The sequence below is a fragment of the Bombina bombina genome, chromosome 2 (assembly GCF_027579735.1).
Source record: "Bombina bombina isolate aBomBom1 chromosome 2, aBomBom1.pri, whole genome shotgun sequence".
Taxonomy (NCBI): domain Eukaryota; kingdom Metazoa; phylum Chordata; class Amphibia; order Anura; family Bombinatoridae; genus Bombina; species Bombina bombina.
In genome coordinates this window covers 720324344-720349521 of record NC_069500.1, presented here as the reverse complement: position 1 = coordinate 720349521, position 25178 = coordinate 720324344, and the positions used below count along the sequence as shown (strand labels likewise).

Sequence of the window (25178 nt, the reverse complement as noted above, 5' to 3'; positions counted from 1 at the left end):
TAGGGTTTATTTTACAGGTAAGTACAGGTGGCCCTCGTTTTACAACGGTTCAATTTACACCGTTTCAGAATAACAACCTTTTTTTCCAGTCATGTGACTGCTATTGAAAAGCATTGAGAAGCAGTGCATTTATTAAAATAGCCAGTAGGTGGAGCTGTCCGCTTGTGTTGCAGCAAAGCCAAGCAAGCTGAAATTAATCAGTTTAACCAGACCTGAGCTATCAAGCAGATTTCAAAGGAACAAGATCTTCCTGTCTATATATCAGTCCAGATTGGAATGCATAGAAAGAACTGTTTGCAGAAAAATGCAAGTGAAGTCTGTGTTGTGTGACTTTTTTATTAGGTTTATAATGCTGTTTAGCAAATGTTTTTGTTCATTTAACTTAGTTTAATTATATATTCTTTGTTGTGTGATTATTTTATTAGGTTTATAATGCTGTTTAGCATTTAAAGTCTTAATTTTAAAGCTTTAAAAATAATGTATTAGGTGTTACTTATGACAATTTTGAGAGGAGCCTGGAACCTATCCCCCTCACTTCCCATTGACTTACATTATAAACTGGGTTTCAATTTACAACGGTTTCGATTTACAACCATTCCTTCTGGAACCTAACCCCGGCGTAAACTGAGGGCTACCTGTATTTAGCTTTAAATAGGAATAATTTATTTAATAAGGGTTAATTTATTTTGTTAGATTTAAATTATATTTAACTTAGGGGGTGTTAGTGTTAGGGTTAGACTTAGCTTTAGGGGTTAATACATTTATTAGAGTAGCGGTGAGATCCGGTCGGCAGATTAGGGGTTAATTATTGTAGGTAGGTGGAGGTGACGTTGGGGGCGGCAGATTAGGGGTTAATAAATATAATATAGGGGTCGGCGGTGTGAGGGGCAGCAGATTAGGGGTACATAGGGATAACGTAGTTTGCGGCGGTGTACGGAGCGGCAGATTAGGGGTTAATAATAACATGCAGGGGTCAGTGATAGCGGGGGCGGCAGATTAGAGGTTAATAAATATAATATAGGGGTCGGCGGTATTAGGGGCAGCAGATTAGGGGTACATAGGGATAACGTAGGTGGCGGCGGTGTGCGGTCGGCAGATTAGGGGTTAATAATTGTAGGTAGGTGGCGGCGACATTGGGGGCAGCAGATTAGGGGTTAATAAATATTATGTAGTTGTCGGCGGTATTAGGGGCAGCAGATTAGGGGTACATAAGTATAACGTAGCTGGCGGCGGTGTGCAGTCGGCAGATTAGGGGTTAAAAAAATGTAATCGAGTGGCTGCGATGTGGGGGGGCCTCGGTTTAGGGGTACATAGGTAGTTTATGGGTGTTAGTGTACTTTAGAGCACAGTAGTTAAGAGCTTTATAAACCGGCGTTAGCCCAGAAAGCTCTTAACTACTGACTTTTTTCTGCGGCTGGAGTTTTGTCGTTAGATTTCTAACGCTCACTTCAGCCACAACTCTAAATACCGGCGTTAGAAAGATCCCATTGAAAAGATAGGATACGCAAATGGCGTAGGGGGATCTGCGGTATGGAAAAGTCGCGGATTCAAAGTGAGCGTTAGACCCTTTCCTGACTGACTCCAAATACCAGCGGTAGCCCAAAACCAGCGTTAGGAGCCTCTAACGCTGGTTTTTGACGGCTACCGCCAAACTCTAAATCTAGGCCTTAGTGTCTACCACATTCTCACTTTTGTTTTTTCTCTGATACAAGAGGTCCTTTCTTTGATGCTGAGATGCTCTGTAGAGTGCTCTTTTCATGCATCTTTTTGAATAACCTCTCTCATAGAAACGAGTCGCCATTTCTTTTGCCTGTTGTTTAAAAGAGAGAGAGGTTATTCAAAAAGATGTGTGAAAAGAGCACTCTACAGAGCATCTCAGCATTAAAGAAAGGACCTCTTGTATCAGAGAAAAAACAAAAGTGAGAATGTGGAAGACACTAAAATCAGATTCATCACTAAATATAATGCCCATTGGAGTAAGGTTAAAAACATTTTAAATAATAATTGGCACTTATTGGTCAATGATTCCACGTTGCACCAATATGTGGGAGATTATCCATTAACGACTGCAAGGAGACCTAGCAACCTGAAAGATCTTCTTGTCAAGAGCGAATTTAATAAAGTTCCTACATGTAATTGGTTAGAACGTAATGCTCAAAAGATGGTTGATAGCTCCCCTTGCAGTCATTGTGTCTACTGCCAATTCATGCAGAAAACTAAGACCTTTAGCACAAATACAGGGATCATATATAAAATCAATTCGTTCATTAATTGTTCTACCAAAGGAGTCATATATCTTCTCTATTGTTCTTGCAAATATTTTTACGTGGGAAAAACTTTTAGAGAACTACGTTCCCGTATCACAGAACATAGGGATGATATAAAGGACTTCAATATTGATAGCCCAGTAGCTAGACATTTCACCCAATTTCACAGATCTAAAACAGATGACCTTTGTTTCATTGGAATAGAATCAGTCAAATTGAGTGTGCGTTGAGGTGACATTGATAGAATTCTATTACAAAAATAAACAAGATGGATGTACAAATTGAATACACTATCTCCCAATGGCTTGAATGAAAAATTGGAATTTGCTTCCTTTTTAGGTTGACTCCTCCCATTTATCTCTATCTGCACACCTGCTCTTTCATATAAAAAATGGGATCTCTAAATAATTACTATCTGTCATAAAAATTGAGTATAAACTCTGATGATAGCTAATTGCACATATTAATTCTCAAATGAATTAAATACACATATTTGCATATATTTATTATTTTTCAATTTTTGAAACACAATTGAATGAATTAAAATAAAATTTGCATTTTTAATCGTTTTTTGATGTGTAAGTGTATTGTTGTGAATGTGTGTATTTGCGTGTGTGTTTTTTACAATTGTATTCACACAATTTATGTCTGCTAATAAATGTTTCACTTTGGTTACATGAAAAGCCCTACAAACAACCGTAATTAAAAAGTATCCATTTGAAAACAATGTAACAGCAGTGTTATGGCTGGCTGTGATTGACAAAGACTTTAACAAATGGGAACAGGACTGTATAGAGCCGGTATCCATTAAAAAGGCATGGTAATCAAGGTGACGTCAGCACCTGGAAGAAGCTCCACGCTGCACTGGCTGAAGGATCGAAACGAGCGTTTGGACTCGTCATGCTTAGCAGCCTCACTACAGCGGATCCCCTGCTTACCGTGACTTACCCCTGAAGCTCTCGCGTTATGGGAGCGATACAGCTAGGAGGAGCAACCGCGTGAACGAATATAGGTACCGCTTGTGAACTGCCCTTTGTATGAAGTATTATCTCTAGGCAATACATACCTGTGAATAAATACGCGTGCACTAACAGCTCCTCCTATGCTATGCTCTAACGCAACTTGGTGATTCAGTTACAATAGGGAAAAAGTCCGGTTCGACTGGTCTTGAGCCACTGGGGGTTACATAATCTCACTGACTGTGTACCTATTGGATTACAAATATCAGCATTTCTTAAATGGACTGATCAATTTCTATTACTCCCTGGTGCACCAGATGATTCTCAGCCAGTGTGATTCACTTGTAATATTCTGGGATCCCCTGTATGAATGTGATATGTGTGTTTGGTATATTTATTAAAATATATTTTTTCTACTTTTTGACATATTGAATCTCTTGTGCATTTTTTATTGATACAGTTGTGCTGGATTTACCCAGACTTTTGGGAATTCCTTATTGTGGAGTTCCTACTCTCTTTCTTATGTTGTTTCATATGTACTTTTTCTAGGTAGCACCTGTTCTTCAGTGACTTTATTTTTTAGTGTGCAACTCTCCACTTGTTTTTGTTGTTAGGCAGAATATCTGTCATTACAGCTTACTCATTGATATACAAACATTTTTCTATCAATTCATCTTAAGCTGTTCTCCCCGCCCCAATTATAAGAGTATCCTTTTGTTTGCACACACTGATTCTCAATCTGGTCAGTTCTATGCAAACAGTTTGCAATGAGACTCTCAGAGGTATTTATATAATCTATTTTAGCTTCTTGCATATACTTAAAAATATTATACAATTTAAAGGAAAAAAGCTGTTAAATATCTAATGTGTGAATGGAAACTAGGAACTAAGCTGATATTCACTAAATAGAGGTTACACTTATTCTTTTCTTAGAGATGGTATATGAATCTAGACAAATATAAGATAAGGAAGCAAGTGTGTGTACATAAAAGTGATAACATAATGAGATCTGATATTACCTGAAGCTCAACCCACTGTAATAGGCTACTTCATATACACAAATAAACCTGAAAATGCAATTTCTCATAAATGTTATACTCTGCAGCTGTTTTAACAAGTCATTGAAAATACATTCATATAAAAACAATTTTACAGTGTACTGTCCCTTTAACCCCTTTCCGCCTTTAGGACGTTCTATGACGTCCTAACCGCACTGAGCTTTAACGCCCATAGGACGGCATAGAACGTCCTAGCCTTTTGTCTGTACTAAAGCCAAAGGCATTCCCTGAATGGGATTGCGGGCTGGAGGGAGTGCCTAGCGTCATAGGCACACCCATAGACACAGTCAAATCATTGAAATCATGCAAACGCATGAACGATCGTGTCATTTCACTTTGTAGCTTATTTGTTTACATCAGAACTTTGTTCCGATGTAGACAAATAAGTCCGGGAAGGGAAGGGGTTAATAAGAAGTTTTACCAGATTCTACTGATGACACCATTTGACTTAAAAGAACATGAAACCCCCCAAAATGTCTTTCATAATTCATATAGACTATACAATCTACTTCTATTATCAATTTTGCTTCTTTCTCTTGGTATCCTTTATTGAAGGAGCAGCAATGCACCACTGAGAGCTATCTGAACGTATAGCTAAGCCAATGACAAGTTATTTATGTGCAGCCACCAATTAGCAGCTACCTCTCAGATTCTGAACCTACCTAGGTATGCTTTTCAATGAAGCATACCAAGAAAACAAAGTAAATTAGATAATAGAAGAAAATTGGAAAGTTGTTTAAAACTGTATGCTCTAGCAGCTGAATCATGAAACACATTTTTTGGGTTTCATACCCTTTTAATTATACATTTTATTTCCACTGCATAAAACAAAAACTCTTTAAACATGTGTCCCACAGTTAAAGGGACAGTAATGTCAAAATTAAACTTTCATGATTCAGATAGGGCATGCAGTTTTAAACAGCTTTTCAATTTACTTTGGTTATCAAATTTGCTTTGTTCTCTTAGTATCTTTTATTGAAGAGTAAAACTAGTTAGCCTCATAAGAGCTCAGGGGTGTGCACATGTCTTTAATACTCTGGCAGCAGTGTTTTGCAACATTATTTGTAGATTTGCTATACAATGTTACAAAACACTGCTGTCAGACATGTGCACACTCCTGAGCTCTTATGAGCCTACCTTGTTTTACTCTTCGATAAAAGATACCAAGAGAATGAAGCAAATTTGATAAAAGAAGTAATTTGGAAAGTTGTTTAAAATTGCATGCTCTATCTGAATCATGAAAGTTTAATTTTGACTTTACTGTTCCCTTAAAAATCTAACATCATAAATTATGGCCAATATAAATGATATGTTTTAAAACAAAGTATGTCATCAGTGGTATCTGGTTAGCTAGTTTTAGTGTTTGCCTTGTTTTTTTGTTTTTTTTATGAATAGTGTTGAATACATTGCCTTGTATATTTTAAAATCAGATAAATATTTTTGTATACATTTTTTTTAATTATTTTGAATATATTTATTTTACTTTAGTATATACCTATTAAGGTAATCTCTTATTTTAGTGTTATTTAATTCTCTATGGGAGAAACAAGTGTTTTAAATTCCCAGCCACTGTTGAAGTTTTTTTGTACAATGTTTCTTAATACAATGTGGAATAAACTGCACAGACAGCTTTTAAAATGAAAACTGCATTGTCCTTAGTGCACATATTGACATAATAAATTAAATCTCTTTTCATATTAACCCTTGCAATGCCATCAGTTATTAACTATAACCCCCATGTTCCTATTAACCCTTGCAATACTAATATTAGTCTCCCCATGAATATATTAACCTCTCTTTCATCCCTTACACCTCACTATAACTTTGTATCGTACATTAACCATTTCCTTACAGCAAATTACTAACCATATTTCTCCGGTCTCGCCTCTAATTGAATCCTATAATGTGCAGTAACCATTTATGCTCCTCACATTGCAGTCCCCACATTAACCCATAAAGGGTTAATTTTACAGGGCATAATACTAGTAATAAAGGGTTAATTGTACAGTGCATAATGCAAGTTAATGTTGGCAAAAGGGTTAATTTTACAGATCATAATACTAGTTGTTAAAACGGAAGGCATGAAATGGTCAGCTTCACAGGTTTTCATGCTGTATTGTATAAATATTGTGTTACCAGTGAGAGCACTGAGAATAAACTACGCTAAAATACTAAATTGGGCACATGCTACTAATAAAATAAGAGATTACCACATATTAATAGGAAATTATGTGTGTTATACACTTAGGTGCAAGTAAAATAATAAGCAAACTATTTTCCTGGTAGTATTTTAAAACTGGAAGAAAAAAAATCTTGACAACCAGTGTCAAACATCCCCTGTAACATTAGTTGAAACATACTGCCCTCTCCTGGCCTCTTCGCAGAATAACAACTGCAGGCTTCTTAATGACGCAGCCAATATAGGGGTGGCCTCTGGCCACGTCCTACAACGAAATTACAAGTGTCGTTGTCATTTTGGCTTTCACTCATTGGCTAAAGTATCAGTGCCATGTCACCGGTGGGCTCGGCTTTTGGTCAGGCCAGGGAATAAGTATCCTGTTTCTCCGTCAGCACTTCCTAGATCTCTGCTGTTCCTTCGCGTACCCATTGCTTGTAGCCATCATGCCTTTGCAGTTTGAGCTATGTCCCGGCCGGCCGGTGGGCGGGGATCACCCCTGCTTCATCATCGCCGAAATCGGGCAGAACCACCAGGGAGACTTGGAGATTGCTAAGAAAATGATCCGAATGGTCAAGGTAACAGACGAATCAATAGGTGCTTCACCAGCCTTGCTGTGTGATCAGACGGAATACAGTGATTCAATAACAATGTTTATTTGCAAACGCACCACTCTTTCTAAACCTATATACCCAAATAATTCACACTTCAAGTATTTAATGGCGGGGGGTTCTAATGAAAATATGACTGTCAAAATACCTTTAGGTTTTCATTCCTCGTACCCCAATAACATTATCTGTGTACAATGCGGTGAATCCCGTAGTATGCTGCAAAGGGGGGCGCAGTTTTTTCTTTCACGCTCTCAGCATCCACAGAAATACGAGATTCACTAAGTCAAACTGAATTATCAGAGTAGCTGAGTCACTAGACAGGGATGCAGCCATTTGAATGTTAGTAAATATGAATAGTCATCTCTAGTTTTTTGTTTTATTTCTTAGTGAATACAGGGAGAGAAGTTTAATATTCCTGGTATTCCGAATCACTTGCGGTAGTGGGCAGCTGATTTTAGTTTGTGTAGGCCTAGGAAAAAGCTAGACTAATGTTAGAAAATCTTATGCAGTTACAGGTAACATATCTGTCATTTGATTATCTTTGTAACCAGGGAGCCAAGGCTCATAGAATTGTATTCTTGTCACCTCAATCCTGGGCAGTATCTATCTATGTAAAAATACCCCATAAATCCTGGTATTAAAGCGATGGTAAATTTTACATGTTTTAAAATCAGGTCTGGAATCTAAGCAATATTTTAGAGGGACTTTAAAGTGATTGCAAAGTTTAATCAATTTAAAGCCCAGTATCTAAAAAATATACTTACCTTTTTGTTACGGTAAACAGCCTACCGATCCTCCGCCTGCATCTCTGCCTGTATTTTGCATATTGATGACAAATCCGCCTTCCTCCAATCGTTGCGTGCCCCACAAGCTAGATGCCAAGGGAGACACACAACAATTGGAGGAAGCTGTATTTGTCATCAATCTGCAAAGTACACATGAAGACATGTGCAGAGAATCGGTGGTCTTCTTACCGTAATAAAAAGGGGAAGTATTTAGAAAGGGGGGGGGGAAGCGTGTTCTTAAATTATAATGAATTAAAGTGCCCCTTTTTTCAAGTGAATGTAAATTTTCACAAATGAAAGCCCTGTTTTTAAAAATACTATTAAAAACGGGGACACTTTCATTCATGAAAGTTTACATTGCAGCCATTTTTATAAAAATACTTACCTTTTTATTCCTTGCAAGCATGGAACACCGGAGCAGCGATTCCCCAGGTCCTCTTATTACGTCAGAAATGACGAATCCGGCTTCCTTCAATAATGGCTTCTCCCCCAGAGCAAACATTGCCTGAGGCCATGCCCGTGATTGGAGAAAGCCGGATTTGTCATTTATGATGTAAGAAGAGAGGACCTGGGGGCGGGGGAATCGCTGCTCCGGTGTTCCAAGCTTGCAAGGAATAACGGGTAAGTTTTTTTTTTTTTTTTTTTTTTTTTTTTTTTTTTTTTTTTTTAAATTAAAACGTCTGCAATGTAAACTTTCAGGAATGAAAGTGCCCCTGTTTTTAATAGTATTCTTAAAAACGGGGCTTTCATTCGTGAAAATTTAAATTCACTTAGAGTATTTTTTATATACTGGGCTTTAATTGATTTAACTTTACAATCATGTTAACTGATAACTTCTAATAAAGATGTGCTGTAACTTACTTTTCAAATACCCTGCGCTCCAGCGGCCCACTTAAAGACTCATATTTTTTTGTGAGCCAACTGTTTGAACTGTTCTCCAATCAACTCCTCTCACTACAAAATAATAAATTGCTGCTTTTAAGCGTACTTAAACTATGTGTTTAACTCATTTGCTTATAGTGCTTTAGAGCATTTTCTTTTTAAACTTTTTTAATGCGGCTATCATGATATATTCTATATTGGCATCAAGAATTTTTTTTTTTTTAGCTTCAGCAAATCTACAAGTGGCTTATATTTTGTTACAATCCCTAGTAACTTTTCCATGAGTGGTGATGATATAATTTTCCATCGCTATCAGTGAGCACTTATTTCTTTAAAAAAAAAAAAATTTTTTTTTTTGCTGTATAAATATTAAATATGGAGATGTACAAAAAAAGTCTAGATGTAATGAGTCTAGTGAAGGTTTATAGCTACAAAATCAGAGATGTAACAGAGACCAGAAGTTACTAACCTGATGCTGTGCTAAGACAGAGCTTGGGTACATTGCCAGGTGCACAGTGCTGGGGGCGGGTACCAGCTCTGAACTGGCTCAAAGTAACAGGGACAGGACGTGTGAGACTTGGCTCTAAGACACAGGCTCTATCACATTCATTACACTCTGCAGTTTAACAGGGGTGCTACACACGCATTTGGGGGTGCATAACACCCCCATAGAACTGCCACTTTGTGCCTAGTATGTGTTGTGGTTTTTTTTTTTATGTCTCAAAATGTAACAGGCATTGCGAAGATTAATGTAATACCTTTTTATTATAAATACATTGATATATTATGCTTGATACTCTTCTCCGCTAGTAAATAGATAGAATTTTTTTTAGACTATTATAGTGATCCACATATGCAGGCGGATAAAATTGTGACTTACTGGTGGTGGGGGTTCTCTATTTAATATGGGTTGAATAATATTATTATACTTTTCTAGTCGGAGGACAGTTTTTTATTTTTTTATTTATACTCCTCTGGGACTAATGGAAATTTCAAGCCGTATGTATTCTCTACAGACAATTTTTCCGGATGGGTGGTCTTATGAAGTAGCCGGGTGGGGGTAGTTTTATACTTTCTAGTATATAATTTTCTGCAATCCAAAGCACAAATTAATTGCAGAATTTAACTTTAAACATATTTAATGATAATTTGTGCAATAAAATTGGATTATTTTTTTTTTAATATTAGCCTGCTCTGTCCTGGTAGTGGGCGCTAGCGACATTTAGTTCAGTAGAGCGATCGGGTGCGCTATCTAATCACAGCAAACCACTATACAATTTATCATTTTATACTACCATCTCAAAGTGTTTAATGTCCCTTTTTAAGTATAGAAACTCGCTATAGTTAGGTATACCACAGGCAAAATCTGCCATTTCAAATGTCGATTATAAAAGCAAATCTTTCTGTAAACAATTTAATACACTCCAGCCAGTAAAATGGATCACTGGGAACAAATGGGGAGAACAATTGAGGGTAAATTGTCACTTTAAGCCAATTTTCAGCATTTTGAATTAAACTTTGGTTGCTGAATTTGCTTTTTTCTTGTATTATAGTTAGCCTTTCAGTTTAAAGAGGCACAGAAGTATCATATTGAAAATGCTGTAATAGATCGTTTTTATTATTGAACTGTTACTTGTTTATTACTGGGTGTTTAACGCCTGCAAAGTAATTAAAGACATATTTAAAGGGACATTATAGTTGAAAAATGACATGCTCAAATTTGTTAGAGCTTGTCATTTTAAGACTGGTAACCCTACACCTCTGTTTAACTATGTGTTAAACCCCTTTGCATTGGTTAAAGTTCCACTTGGGATCAGCAGTGTTCTAACCCAGGGTTCTTCATATTTACTGGGTCGTGATGAGTGTTGTATGAGAGTCTGTGTGTGTTATTACCTTTTACAACACTTTCAAGTTTGACTACAATAAGGAATAAAGTAAACATTTTAGTAACGTTGCCAAAAATTGCAGCTATCTTGTATGTTACTAAAGACTAACTCAATCAGCAGCGCTAGTAGAATGCTAGTCTTTAAAGGGATATTGTGGTCAAAATTTAAATGCACATAGATGAATTACATCTTTGTATAGAAATATATTTGGTAATATACATGTATTGGCAAAAATGCTTCTAGTAAAAGTTGTTTTTAGTGTTAGCATTTCTCTAGATATTCTCAGTGCACCAGCATTTTAAATACTGCAGCCACTCGGATGGCCAGTAGGGCTACTATATCAGCAGTTAACAAATTTAGCTATTACCAGATGGTACTAGCACCTTAGGCTTCCTGATCATGTGCTCTGTTTAAAATGCTGGTACACGGTGCAAACTTAAATACACTTTTTAAACAGCTATAGCTTTTATTAGAAGCATTTGTGCCAATACATGTGTATTACAAAAATGCTTCTATCCAAAACTGAAATGCATCCATGTGGATTCCAATTTTGGCTGGAATGTCCCTTTAAAACTACATGCTCTAACAAGCTAGAGGATGTCATATTTTTTTATTTTATTTTAAAGGGATACTGAGCCCTTTTTTTTTTTTTTTTTTTTTTCTTTTCATGATTAAGATTGAGCATGTAACTTTCTAATTTACTCCTATTTATCAAATTTTTTTTCTTTGTTCTCTTGGTATCTTTATTATTATTTGAAAAAGCAGGAATGTAAGCTTACAAGCAGCCTGTTTTTGGTTCAGCATGAATCAGCAAGCACTATCCAGGATGCTGAACCAAAAACAGGCTGCTCGTAAGCTTAAGTTTCTGCTTTTTCAAATAAAGATACCAAGAGAACAAAGAAAAAATGATAATAAAATTAAATTAGAAAGTTGCTTAAAATTGTCTGTTATATCTAAATCATGAAAGGAAAAAATTGTGTTCAGTGTTCCTTTAAGGTCTTTTCAAGTCCGCTCTAAAGCAGCAGTGTACTATTGGGAACTAGGTAGGCACATTTGGTGAGCAAATGACAATAGATAAATGTGTGAAGCCACCAATCAGCAGATTGCACCCAGTGCATTGCTGAGATTATGCACATATGCTTTTCAACAAAGGATACTAAGACAATAAAGTATATTTTAAAAGTGTCTGTCTTAAAATAACATGCCTGATTTGTTTACTTGATATCCTTTGTTGAAAAGCATACCTAGATAAGGGTTAGCAATGCAGTACTGGGAGCCCCAGAGGCAGAACTTATTATTTTCTAGTAAACCTTTTTCTGCAGGTCATTTTGAAATTAAATTCAGTTCTAGGCAGTTACACTAAAACACTAGCTTAATTGCAATGTGTTGCTTAACTGGAGAATAAAGTAATTTGTAAAAGTCTTTTATAATATATTGCAGCAGCTGAAAATTGCATGGCAACTTAGCTGCAGAGAAAAAAAAAATGTTTTTAAAATGACTTGATTCCTCTGACCTTGGCCTAACATCACATAATTGTAAGGACATCATGCATTCAGGAGTCACAGCTTTGTAGACTGGGAAAAGCTAGGGGCCGGGGTTGCAAAAATCCCCAAGGCCCCATCATCAATCGATGCATTGCCTCTACAAAGCTGTTCTGCATTTGACTATTATCTTCAAACAGGGCTTCACTCTAGCTGCTCTCTTAGATAATGTACACAGTGCAGCCAGAGCAAAGCACTGTTTGAAGAGTAAAGCCTTATGTGGAGCAGCTCTGTAAAGTGAAAGCGTCAACAGTTCCTGCAGGTTTCCTGTTTCTGCAAACATGCTGCATTTTCTGCGATGATATCTTGGATCAGTTTCTTCTGCCTTGGAACTGGGAGCTAGCTGGTGATTAGTGGCTACACACATGCATCTTGTCATTGGCTCAGCTAGCTCTCAGTAGTATATTGCTGCTCTGGAGCTGACTTTAACTATGTGTTTAATACATTTTCAGGGGTTAAGCATAGAACAATGGATTATTGTTTTCATATAACGCATCAAAGCACTAAAATTATTATATAATGTTTACACTGCAGAATTGCAGACCGTGGGCAGATTATCTAGCTATTTTTATGAAGGGTGTTCGGCAGGACTGCACAAAAATGTTGAGCTATTTGTACACCATTAAAGGCATTCCAGTGAATAATATGGATCATTGGAAACACATTAAAGGGGAGAACATGCTTTAGTTCACTGCTCTTTAACCTAATCTTTGTGTTTGTGTTTTGTTTTTTCCAGGACTGTGGTGCAGACTGTGCCAAATTTCAAAAGAGTGAACTTTCGTACAAGTTTAACAAAAAAGCCCTGGAAAGAGCATACAATAGTCCTCACTCCTGGGGGAAAACCTATGGAGATCACAAGATCCACCTAGAGTTCAGCCATGATCAGTACAGGGAGTTACAGAAATATGCACAAGAAGTGGGGATCTTCTTTACAGCCTCTGGCATGGATGAGGTGAGACAGTAGCTATTATTCTTTGTAACTATATCTATATTAAGATTACCGAGATCAGCTTGTTACAACTTTTGATAATTTTGTAATTGTTCTAATACTATGGTATTAATAAAATCTTAACACCAGTTGAAAGGACAGGAAACCCCAAAAATGTATTTCATGAAGGAGCATGCAATTTTAAACAAACTTTCAGTTTACTTGTATTATCAAATTTTGATTCATCCTCTTGGTATCCTTTTATTGAAGGAGCAGCAACACACTACTGGGAGCTAGCTGAACATATCGGTAAGGTATGTCTGCAGCTACCAATCGGCTAACTCAGTATGCTTTTCAACAAAGGATACAGAGAGAGCAAAGTAAATTAGGTAATAGAAGTAAATTGGAAAGTTTGTTTTCCTATACAGAGTATGATGCTGGTCCTTAAAGGGATGCTAAACCCCCCCCCCCCCCCCCCCAAAAAAAAAAAAAAAATATCTTTCATGATTCAGATAAAGAATGCAATTTTAAACATTACAATTTACTTCTATTATCTAATTTTCTTCATTCTTTAGATATCCTTTGCTGAAGAAATAGCAATGTACCTGGGTGAGCCAATCACATGAGGCATCTATGTGCAGCCACCAATCAGCAGCTACTAAGCATATCTAGATATGCTTTTCAGCAAAGGATATAAAGAGCATGAAGCAAAATAGATAATATAAGTAAATTAGAAAGTTGTTTAAAATTGCATTCTCTTTCTAAATCCTGAAGGAAAAAATGTGGGCTTCATGTCCCTTTAAGGGCTTAACAACCAGCACCAATAACAACGCTGGTTGTTTAAGGGGCTAAGGCCAGGCATATTTGTCTCGCGCAGTCTGTACTGCGTCGGACAAACATCCTTGGCCTTTTATTATATAGGATCATATTCTTGTATTTTATCTGCTTAACTTGTAAAACCAAAGCAAATGTGTTTGTGTGATATCTTCTCTCCTTTTTTTTTTTTTTTTATTCTTCTCTCTAATCTATATATCATACATTTTTATTTTTCCTTGACTTGAAAACCACTAAAGAGGTTTAACAGTTCATAGCAGGGTATCTTCCTCTATACAGAAGATAGCACATTTTACAAATGCTGAAGTGTGAATGTTATGCTTGTGGATTTTGCATGGTGCAGGTCTGAACAATAAGTGTTACCATGGAAACATCTGACAAATCTCACTAGATGAGCTTGCAAAGGGCTTTTTTTTTGTGCAAACAAAAAGCATCCACACTCCACCAGTTTATTCTGTTGTCCTATCAAATACAGAAACTAAAATCTGTATGAATTATATCTGCATATTCTATAGTATATTTTGTGCAGTCTCATAAATTAGCCTCGTGTGTGTGTGTGGTGTTTTTTTTGTTTTTGTTTTTTGTTGTTTTTTAATACTTGTTAAAGGGACAGTAAACACCATTAAATTGTATTGTTTAAAAAGATAGAATCCCTTTATTGCCCGTTCCCCATTTTTGCATAACTAACACTGTTATATTAATAAACGTTTTACCTCTATGATTACCTTGTATATAAGCCTCTGCAGATTGCCTACTTATCTCAGATCTTTTGGCAGACTTGCATTTTAGCCAATCAGTGCTTACTCTCTTGAATAACTCCACGCGCGTGAGCACAATGTTATCTATATGGCACACGTGAACTAAAACCCTCTAGCTGTGAAAAACTGTCAAATGCATTCAGATAAGAGGCGGCCTTCAAGGGCTTAGAAATGAGCCTACCTAGGTTTAGCTTTCAATTAAGAATAAATACCAAGAGAGCAAAGCAAATTGGATGATAAAAATAAACTTATTATAATAATAATAATTGCAGGGAAAAAATTAAAGGGACAGTAAAGTCAAAATTAAACTTTCATGATTCTAATAGAACATGTACATTTTAAACAACCTTTCAAAGTGCTTTTATTATATAATTTGCTTTGTGCTCTTGTTATCCTTTGTTCAAAAGCATACTTAGGTAGGCTCATGAGCAGCAATGTACTACTGGAATCTAGGTGCTGATAGGTGGCTGCACATATATGCCTCTTGTCAATGTCTCACCCTATGTGTAAAGCTAGCTCCCAGTAGAGTATTGTTGCTCCTTCAACACAGGATACTAAGAGAATGAAGCAAATTTGCTAAAATAATCTTACAGAAACCGAGAGCATAACATTGTGAATTAATTTACCAAACAAATTTAAGCATTACAGCCGTAATATATAGCCTCAAACTACATAATTAAAAACAAATCCTTGTTTCAGGGTGAATAGCCTTTGGATTATAATGTATCTTAAATAACTGAGAAAAAAAAAAAATCTATCTAGATCAGATTTTCTTTATTATTATTTTTTATTTTTTTCTTCACCCTGGTTCAGTGCTATTTCAACCTAGGTTGCTGCCTTTATATTATATATATATATATATATATATATATATATATATATATATATATTTACTATACCAGAGACTTCATATTTGCTTAAACTTTCCTTTACTACTCAACTGCAGCTTTTTCAAGTAATACAAGATAACAAACATAAACACAGCAGAGAAAAAATATACCATACATAGTTAGCCAATGAAAAGGCTAAGTTAGAGAACAAGGTATAAAGTGACCAATCAGAGTAACCGTAGTGCCCATAAACTGAGCACCCCAACCCCCTCTTTCTTTTGCTGGTCAGCTGAAGATAAGTATTAAAGTGTTGTGCTTATTTTAGTCAAATAATAAACATTTTATTGCAGTTTATTTTTTTTCTTAATTACTTTTTCCCTTGCTGCTTCTACAAGCTGTTTATTATTCCTATATATTAGATTTATGTATTTTTTTCCCTTCTTTTTTCGTTCCGTTTTTTCCCTGTTTTGGTTTACTTTTTACTGCTCCGGTTGCTATATTTAGCTTCCGTTTTTCATTCCTTTCTATTTTCTCCTTATTTTGTCTCCGGTCTTACTGTTCTCCCTGTATGTTTTTTTTGTTTCCGACTGCCAATTTCTCTGTGCTTCTTCTCCCTCACCCGGTGCCATTTTGTGGGTGTTTCCGCCTACGTAACTATTCCCACCTCGTCCTAAAACCTCTTGTATTCTCCTCAGCTGGTTTTTCAGTGACAACAGTGTAACAAAGTTGCGGTTTGCTCTGCTGAAAAGAATTTGGTTATTTGTTTTCCTGACACCCAGTGGTTATATTTATATTTTACTAGAATATACACTTTATTGTTTCTGTCAGAAATTGTAAAATTTTCTTTCCTCATTAATTCCTTGGTATTTTTTTAATCCATTATTGTTGTTGTCTTTTATTTTCTAGATAATATTTATATTTATTATTTCGGTTAATATGTCTCAAAATCCTGTTTGCCCTAAGCCTCTTACTGAACAGTCTGTGCAAAAAATGATTGATTCATCTTTAGGTAAATATATGTCTCAAATGACTAATTTTACTTTCTAATTTACCCTCTTCTACACAAATTATAAAAAGGAAAGCGCCTTCTAATGCTATTTAAAGCTAGCAAAAATGAGTGGATAAGAAAAAATTATCTTTAATTAACCTTCCTAGCGGAAAAGGAAGTAAAACATCAGCAAAGAGACCCCTTTCTCTCAAGGGGATAAAAAAACGGAGTTTTAAAACGCAAAACTGCTTCTTCCTCTAGACAAGAATTATCAGCATTATCTACTGTTTACTCCGCAGAGACCTCTAACGATAATTCTGATTTAGATTCAGATAATGTCTCTGAATCTATCTGGAAAGTGGAAACCTAAAAAGGTGACCCTTGTTTGAGGAATCAAGAAACTTTTTTGTAAATTGATCCTCCAACCATGCCTTTGAAGAAACCACACTAGTTGTTTCGTGTGAGATTCTGCTAATTGAAAAGACTGAGCTAGTACCAAGATATTGTCCAAATAAAGAAACACCGCAATACCCTGCTCTCTGATTACAAATAGAAGGGCACCGAGAACCTTCGAAAAGATTCTTGGAGCTGTCGCTAGGCCAAACGGAGTGACAAATTATTTATGCTTGCTTAGAAAAGAGAATCTCAGAAATCGATAGTGGTCTGGCTAAATTGGAATATGAAGATAAGCATCCTGTAAGTCTATTGTGGACATAAAATGCCCTTGCTGAACAAAAGGCAGAATAGTCCTCATCTTGAAATTTGGGAGTCTTACAAAACGATTTAAAAGCTTCAGATCCAGAACTGGTCTGAAATAATTATTTCTTTGGGACAATGAATATTTGAATAGAACCCCAAACTTTGTTAATAGAGAGGAACTGGTACAATCACCCCTGCAAGCTCTAGATCTGAAACACATTTCAGAAAAGCCTGAGCCTTCACAGGATTTGTTGGAACATGAGAGAGAGAGAGAGAATCTTCCCACGGGAGGTCTTATTCTGAAACGTATTCGATATCCTTGAGACACAATATTCTGAATCCACTGATTCTGAACAGAACCTGTCCAAATTTCCTGAAATAATTTAAATCTGCCCCCCACCAGCTGAACTGGATTGAGGGCCGTACCTTCATGCAGTCTTGGGGGCTGGATTTGTTTTTTATAAGGCTTGGTCTTATTCCAATTTGAAGATAGTCTACAATTAGAACCAGAGGCCTTAGGGGAAGGAGTGGCTTTTTGTTCTTTATTCTGACGAAAGGAACGAAAACGATTAGGAGCCTTAAATTTACCCTTAGATTTGTTTTATTCCCCCCCATAATAGTGGAAATAGTAGAATCCAATTGAGAACCAATTTCTTACCCTGGAAAGATAAAGATAGTAATCTGGATTTAGACACTATGTCAGCATTCAAAGATTTAAGCCATAAAGCTCTTCTAGCTAAAGACATAGATTTAACATCAGTCTTAATAATGTCAAATATATCATGACAAATGAAATGATTAGCATGTTGAAGCAGAAGAACAATGCTAGACAAATCAGAATCTTCTACCTGACGAGCTAAACTGATGCTTCAACTTTTTGGTTGGACAGCCATAGAAATGGCAGGTCTAAGAATATAACCAGAATGTAAATAAGTTTTTCTGAGAAGATTCAATCTTCTTGTCTAAAGGTTCCTTAAAAGAATAACTATCTTCCATAGGGATAGTAGTATGTTTGGCAAGAGTGGAAATAGCCCCATCAACTCTAGGGACTTTTTCCCAAAACTCTAAATTAGCCACAGGTAAAGGATACGACTTCTTAAACCTAGAAGAAGGATTAAAAGAAGAACCAGCCTTAGACCATTCCTTAGTAATCATATCAGAAACAGCATCTGGAATAGGAAAAACCTCAGGAGCAACCTTTTGAAGGTTTAAAAACAGAATTTAAACGTTTACTGGCTTTAGCAAGAGGACTAGACTCTTCAAATCCCCAAAGTAACCAACACTTACTTCAACAAAGAACGAATATAATCAATCTTAAACAAATTTGTCTGATTCATGATCCTCTGAACCAGAGATCCTCATCAGCAGAGGATACTTCAGTATGTTTGTCAATACAAATTTCATCAGAATTATGAGAAGTTTTAAGACTATTTAAAAAAAAAAAAAAAAAAGTTTTATTGAGGTAATTGCAAACAAATTACATGTAGAATATAAGCTTTCATACCCAAAAGACATGTACAAAAATTTTGACATTCACGAGTCCTCTAGAAACAACCAGATTAAAGAATCAAGCATATATTTAGTATAGTCTGAAAAGTAAATATGGCAATAGCCGTATCTAAACAACCTAGAGTATATTATAATAGCTCTTCAATATTGTTTACTTTACTCATGTAGGTACTCTAATTCGGGAGACAGAATCTATGGATAATCACACTTAAACATAGGATAGGGAGTTGCATATGGGGTCTGTGCCCCTAAGCTTAACCAGTAAGCTATATAATGGGGGAAACGGAGCTTACCATTATACAAAAGACTTGTAACATATATACTCTACTAAGATGTGGAATTTTACAACATGCATACTAACATAGCGTATACATTTCAGATGGCTACCAGCATATATCTAGTTTCAAAAAAGATAGGATAAACAACTGAATTTAAGGTAAAGAATAATGAACATCCGATAGACATATAGCAGAATACACCTAACTAGATGGTGGGAATTAGCTGTAAGAAAACGTACATATCTGGGCTTAACTGCAAATTAGTAAACTCTATATTCATATTAACTAATTGAAGGAACTACAATGCTAGTGTAGGATAAGTGCCCAACAATATGATTTTCTATAGCGGACTCCCCTGCTGCGGCCGCAAGAAGAGGAGTCCCCAACTAACTATTTTCCCGCCTCAAGCAAGTATACGGTGGGCCTAGACTATCCAGGGAAATAGGTATATCTATAGACATCATCTTATCTCCAGATAATTTAGTACATATACCAAATTTTTTGTGCATTATGTATATTTATCATTGGGAGAAATAAGAGACATAGCGAAAATACAGACCCAAATATATTGGCTTATCTACAGTTAACGCTTCAGTATCACCAAAGCTCCAATGTACAAAAAAAACATCATCAGGTCAGGAACAGTAGTATACAAATCAAAAACAAACTTTATAACTATTTGTTACTAATAAGCCACATACAAAACAAGATGTCCATGAGGGTATATACGCATTGCTAACCCCCAGGAGCCAGGGCAAAGACAACTCAAAACCAGAGACCGTAAATGTTAACAAAGGGTGCTGAACAGTCAAGTCAGATATCCAAGCCATCTCTAGTAGATCATCCAAGTGATAGTATAGGGATTGTAAGGTGGCAGCCATTCCAAGATAAAGGCTCTGCAATCTGACATACTGTGAGCAGATTTTGCATAGCGGCATCAAGTAAACATAGGCAGGCTGTGTTGGTACATTGTGGAGCATCATATCATTTAGATCTGTGAGGACCGGAGTCACCACATCACTCCCAGTATAACCGCCAAAGAATGAGCACCAGAGTGGATGAGTCCCGCACCGAGGGCGCCATCTCAGCGCGCAACCCACCTCTGCTCTCAAATCAGGTAGAGTTGGTCTAGGTAAGTGGAGCCATCGCTCCGGGTCCACAATCTCTCCTACTGTAGTTACCACCTTATCCCGTAATGAGACTCCGGTGGTCTTTGTGGCTGTTTGGTAGACTCCACTAATTATCTCCTCAATCAAGGGTTGCTTGTTCAGTAAGGCCGGTAGCATGGTCATAGAGGTTGCATTACTGTGCGCTTGCAAATCAGGATGTGGGTCAGCCGACTCAACTAGCGTTACCTTAAATAAAGAGTTATTGGCAAGCTCCGATTGTAACTTTGGCCGATCTAACAATGGTAAGGGAGCTTTAAAAGCTTGTGAAAGAGCTGAGGATATGTTCTGCTCCAATATCAGAAGGCGGTAATTAAGTGCTTCGTGCAATGTCGCTTCGCAGCTTTGTAACAGAGCCATTTTAGGCACAAAAAAATAAAATAGGTTCAGTGGTCCTTTTGAATGTCTCCACTGAGGATTGTCCCATTAAAACTTGTAGGCTCTTGTTCCTATTAAAGGCTCAGCTGTAGTTTAGACTGTGTTGTCTTTGGTTCTGTTTTATCTGCATGCTTCGGTCAGCACTATAGAAGTTTCACTGCGTCACATACTCTGCAGTATAGCCGCTGCTACTGTCCGTGGATTGAAATCTAAAAAACGCAGTTGATATAAATCCTAGATGCTCCAGAGTTGCATCAACAGGTGCTTCTTTGTTTCAGCTGTATGTAGCTGAACAAAATGATTAATGTGCATTATAGCCGACATAGCCCTCACTCTTTTGCAGTCTCATAATGGAGCTCTGGGCATAGGCAGCCATCTTGGTTGCTGTCAGCTCCGCCCCCCCAAAAGACCTTTTAAGTTTATTTGAATGCAAAATAGCGGACATAGCCTTTTCTATAGCTGCAGCAATATAAATCATTACATCTGCAGGAATATCAGGTACATTAGATATTGAAGGAACAACAAACAATATATTTGTACTAATAGAAACATTATCATCATTCAACAGCATGTCATGACAGATGCCACATAATTGAGCTGAAGAAAAAACATCAGCGAACTTACAACAGACACACTTGGCTTTGGTAGAACTGTGTTCAGGCAGCATGGCTTCTACAGCAACATCAGAGGCAGGATCAGACTGAGACATCTTGCAAAATGTAAAAAGAAAAAAAAACATTTAAACAATGTCCAATTTCCTCATATAGCAGTTTCAGGAATAGGGGGAAAAATGCTTATGCTAAAGTAAGATGCAGGAAAATAAGCATCATAACTCTTAAAAATATAAAGAGAAGCATTAAAGAAAGAGGGGTTATATACAAAAAATCTTGGCGCCAAGTATGACGCAAAAGGAAGTGAAAAATTATTTGGCGCCAAAGCTAACACCAGGAAATGACGCAACTCGCGTCATAACAAACGTGAGTTCGCGCCAAAAGAACTAACCTTAACAAAGACGCAGGAAATGACAAGACTTATGTCACAATAGATGCAACTTCGCGCCCAAAAAAAGTTTGTGCATTTTGCGTCCTCCTGAGCCTAATTTGCCCGTGAAAATTTTTGGAAAACAAAGTCAAATTGAAAACTGGAACCCCAGGTAAAAAATAATTTTCCCAAATATAATTTCCATACTGAAACTGATAGTCTGCAAAAAAAAAAAAAAGGAAATATACATAGACCTGACTCATGGCAAATATAAGCAGACACATATATTTAAAACTTTACAATATAATATAAAGCGCCAAACATAGCTGAGGGTGTCTTAAAAAATTACACATACTTACCAGAAGACACCCATCCACATATAGCAGACAGCCAAACCAGTACTGAAAAATATCAGCAGAGGTAATGGTATAGGAGTATAACGTCGATCTGAAAAGGGAGGCAGGGGATGAATTCCTGCGACCGATTACAGAGAGCCTTTGAAAAGATTTCCCATGGGTGAAACCATAAAATCAATAGGCAATACTCCCTTCACATCCCTCTGACGAACACTGTACTCTGAGAGGAATTGGGCTTCAGAATGCTTAGAAGCATCTATCACAGAAGAAATCGAGCACAACTTCACCACCTCCATAGAAGGCAAAGTTTGTTAAACTGAGGTGTATATAGCATATACATATAAAAACAGAAGTGATTGTCGCAGGCTCTTCTCTATCATGTTTGAGGCTAAGAGGAAAGGGATTCCCCTCCTGGCCCTGTCTCTGGATGCTGAGAAGGCGTTTGACAGGGTCAGGTGGGACTATCTTTGGAGTGTCTTGGAAATCTTTGGCAACCCCCCCCCCCCCCAATTCATTAGGGCTACTAGGGCTCTGTATTCAGCCCCATCAGCGAGGGTTACAGGAAAAGGTTTTAACTCGGCATCCTTTGACATTTTAAATGGTACTAGACAAGGCTGTCCTATGTCCTCACTCCTCATTGCAATGGCCATAGAGCCTCTGGCCCAACTAATTGGGCTTGATCCCAATGTTTCAGGCATTAACTTCGGGGGCTTGATTCACAAGGTTGCCTTATTCGCTGACGCTGTGACGATCCTGCTTACATTCCCTACTAGATCTATGCCAGCGGTCTTTAAAAATTTAGAATTATTCGCAAAGTGCAGCTTTTATAAACTGAACTACTCAAAAACAGAAGTTTTATATTTGAATATTTCGGATCATGATTTGAAATATTTACAAAGTAAATACGATTTTCACTGGTCTCACTCATTCATCAAGCACTTAGGCATCTATCTAAGTCCAGATCCTGATAAAATGATAGTTAAAAACTATGTTGAGCGCTTCGTTGAATTTAGGAAGCAACTAGAGAGCTGGGAGTTCAGAGAATTCTCCTGGACCGGCAGAATTGCTGCTGTGAAGATGTCATTGCTCCCGAAGCTTACGTACCTTTTTTAGATGCATAACTTTATCAGTCCCAAGACCAATTCTCAATAAGTACCAAAGCATTCTTTCAAAATATATTTGGAAAGGTAGAAGACTCGGAATCGCCACGGCAGTGATTCAGCAACCAATTAACAGAGGTGGACTGGCATATCCTAGTATCTTAACTTATCATGATGCGGCCAGGCTAGCTCACATGCTTGGTTGGAGTATCACGGACTCTAGCTCAAGGTGGCAAGAAGTCGAGCAATCGTTTCTTCCCAATGGTATCTTGCTTTCTGATCTACCCTGCATACCGGGGCACCTTCGGAGGTCCTTGAAAATTGATCACCCACTCCTTATGGATACATTGAAACATTGGGACTCCAAAAAGCACGTGGAGTTTGCCCCTCATCCATCTCCTATCTATACGATTCACAATATTCTAGTCTCAATGTATGAGACACACGTAGGGACTTGGTTAACTGCTGCTAATGAGGGTATAGCATCCCTATATAAGAATGAGTCTCTCCTGCCGTTTGAAGAGGTAAAAACTAAATTCTCTCTGCCACCCTCACTTAGCTTTGAATTTCTAAGATTAGCTAGTATCCTAAAGGCCTGGGGGCTTTCGGGTCAACCTACACGGTCTCCCACCAGATGGGAACAAAGATGGAAATTAGGTAAGCCAATCAAAGGCTCCCTCTCATTTCATTACAGTTTGCTGATCTCAATATAAAGCTTGGGAGAATTTAAAATCAGTTGTGATACATCAATTTTGGTTAGGTGAGCTGGTACTTTACTACAAAATATCAACTCGCTGGCATTTTGTCCCGGTTGCGCTCCACAAATTCTACCAGACAACCTCTCCCATATGTTGGAGACAATGTGGGAATTTGAGTACACAAATCCATATATGGTGGGACTGTCCCTTAGTTAAAGACATCTGGAGATTTGTTTTTGGGATTCTATGTGATCTCAACATTGATTTACGATTTTCTCCTCCCGTGGGTCTCCTGCATCATGGCTTCCCAGAAATGTCTGAAGCGGAGAGGAATCTGACCTTATATGTACTCATGGCCGCTAAGCTGGCTATTGCCAGGGATTGGAAGCAGCCCTCATCTCCGTCTCCCAAAAAAATAATAAACATCATTGAGCACATAAAAAATATGGAGGAATTTGCTTTCCGACATATTAACAAACTTGAACTATATTATGAAATATGGAGTAAATGGAATGAGATCCACATATCCTAGTAGCCTGAAATTGTTGACCCCACTACCAGTGTGTTGAGGGCTGCCCACATTTACGTTTTCGCTCACCTTTAGAAGTATCCTTTCCAAACTTCCCCCCCCCCCCCTCAGCTTCTACACTCTTTTCATTTGAGGACTGGAGTATGCTCTTTTAGCATAAAGACACATCCTGAGTTAATGCTTCTTTGGAATTCAATGTTTAGAAGCAGTACAATTATTCTAATTTGTGTCATAAGTTTACTGTGTAGATATAGAATTTATGTTACAGACTCTATACTAAAGGCCTACTGTATCTTTTAATTTAAGGCAGGAGCTGAATGTTTGTCTATATAATAAGCTGTTTATAACTGTGTAATATAAAATGAGGATCTCAAACTATCAATCTGTACTGTATCTTAAGAGAAGTTGTCTTATATGTGTTAAGATGTGTCAGTGCAAAAGTGAATTACTGTCTTTATTGTCTTTATATAACCTTATACCAGTACAAGGTTGCTTTATAATATGCACAATGTAATCATTTCTCTTTATTATATTCTCTAAAGATCCTCAATAAAAATATATTTAAAAAAAAAAATAGAAGCGATTGTAAAATACCATATGCCTTTCTATTAGGGTAATAAGTGTGTGTCAAAACTATGCAAAAAAAACCCAATCTTGTTGTGCTCCAATTTGCGAGAGGGAAAAACAGTGACTGCAGGGGAAAATGTTTAGAGAATACACCAGACATGGAAGAGATATTTCAGCTATACCACTGAATTTCAAACCTGTCCCCAGGCCTCCCTAACAGGCCACATTTTGAGGATATCTGAACTGGTGAAATAATCAGCTGATTAGTAAACCTGAAACAAACTAGGTTTAGTTCTTTAGCGCTATCTAGATTCCTGTAGCGCTAGCTAGATTCCTGAGAACTCCTAGTTGACAAAAAGTGTCTGCTAATCCTCCAGGGTTGATGAGCAGATGAGGCAAAATAGACACAAATGT

General features: G+C 37.1%; 1 protein-coding gene across 1 annotated transcript in view; it reads left to right on the top strand.

Moving 5' to 3' along the window:
- The first annotated feature begins 6856 nt into the window (after window positions 1-6856).
- NANS (N-acetylneuraminate synthase) overlaps window positions 6857-25178 on the top strand; it is a 40987-nt gene continuing 22665 nt past the window's right edge. The window contains exons 1-2 of the mRNA XM_053702731.1: window positions 6857-7038; window positions 12902-13117. Of these exons, the coding sequence (XP_053558706.1) occupies window positions 6907-7038; window positions 12902-13117 (348 nt within the window). The 5' untranslated portion in view covers window positions 6857-6906. The remainder of the gene's footprint in view (window positions 7039-12901; window positions 13118-25178) is intronic.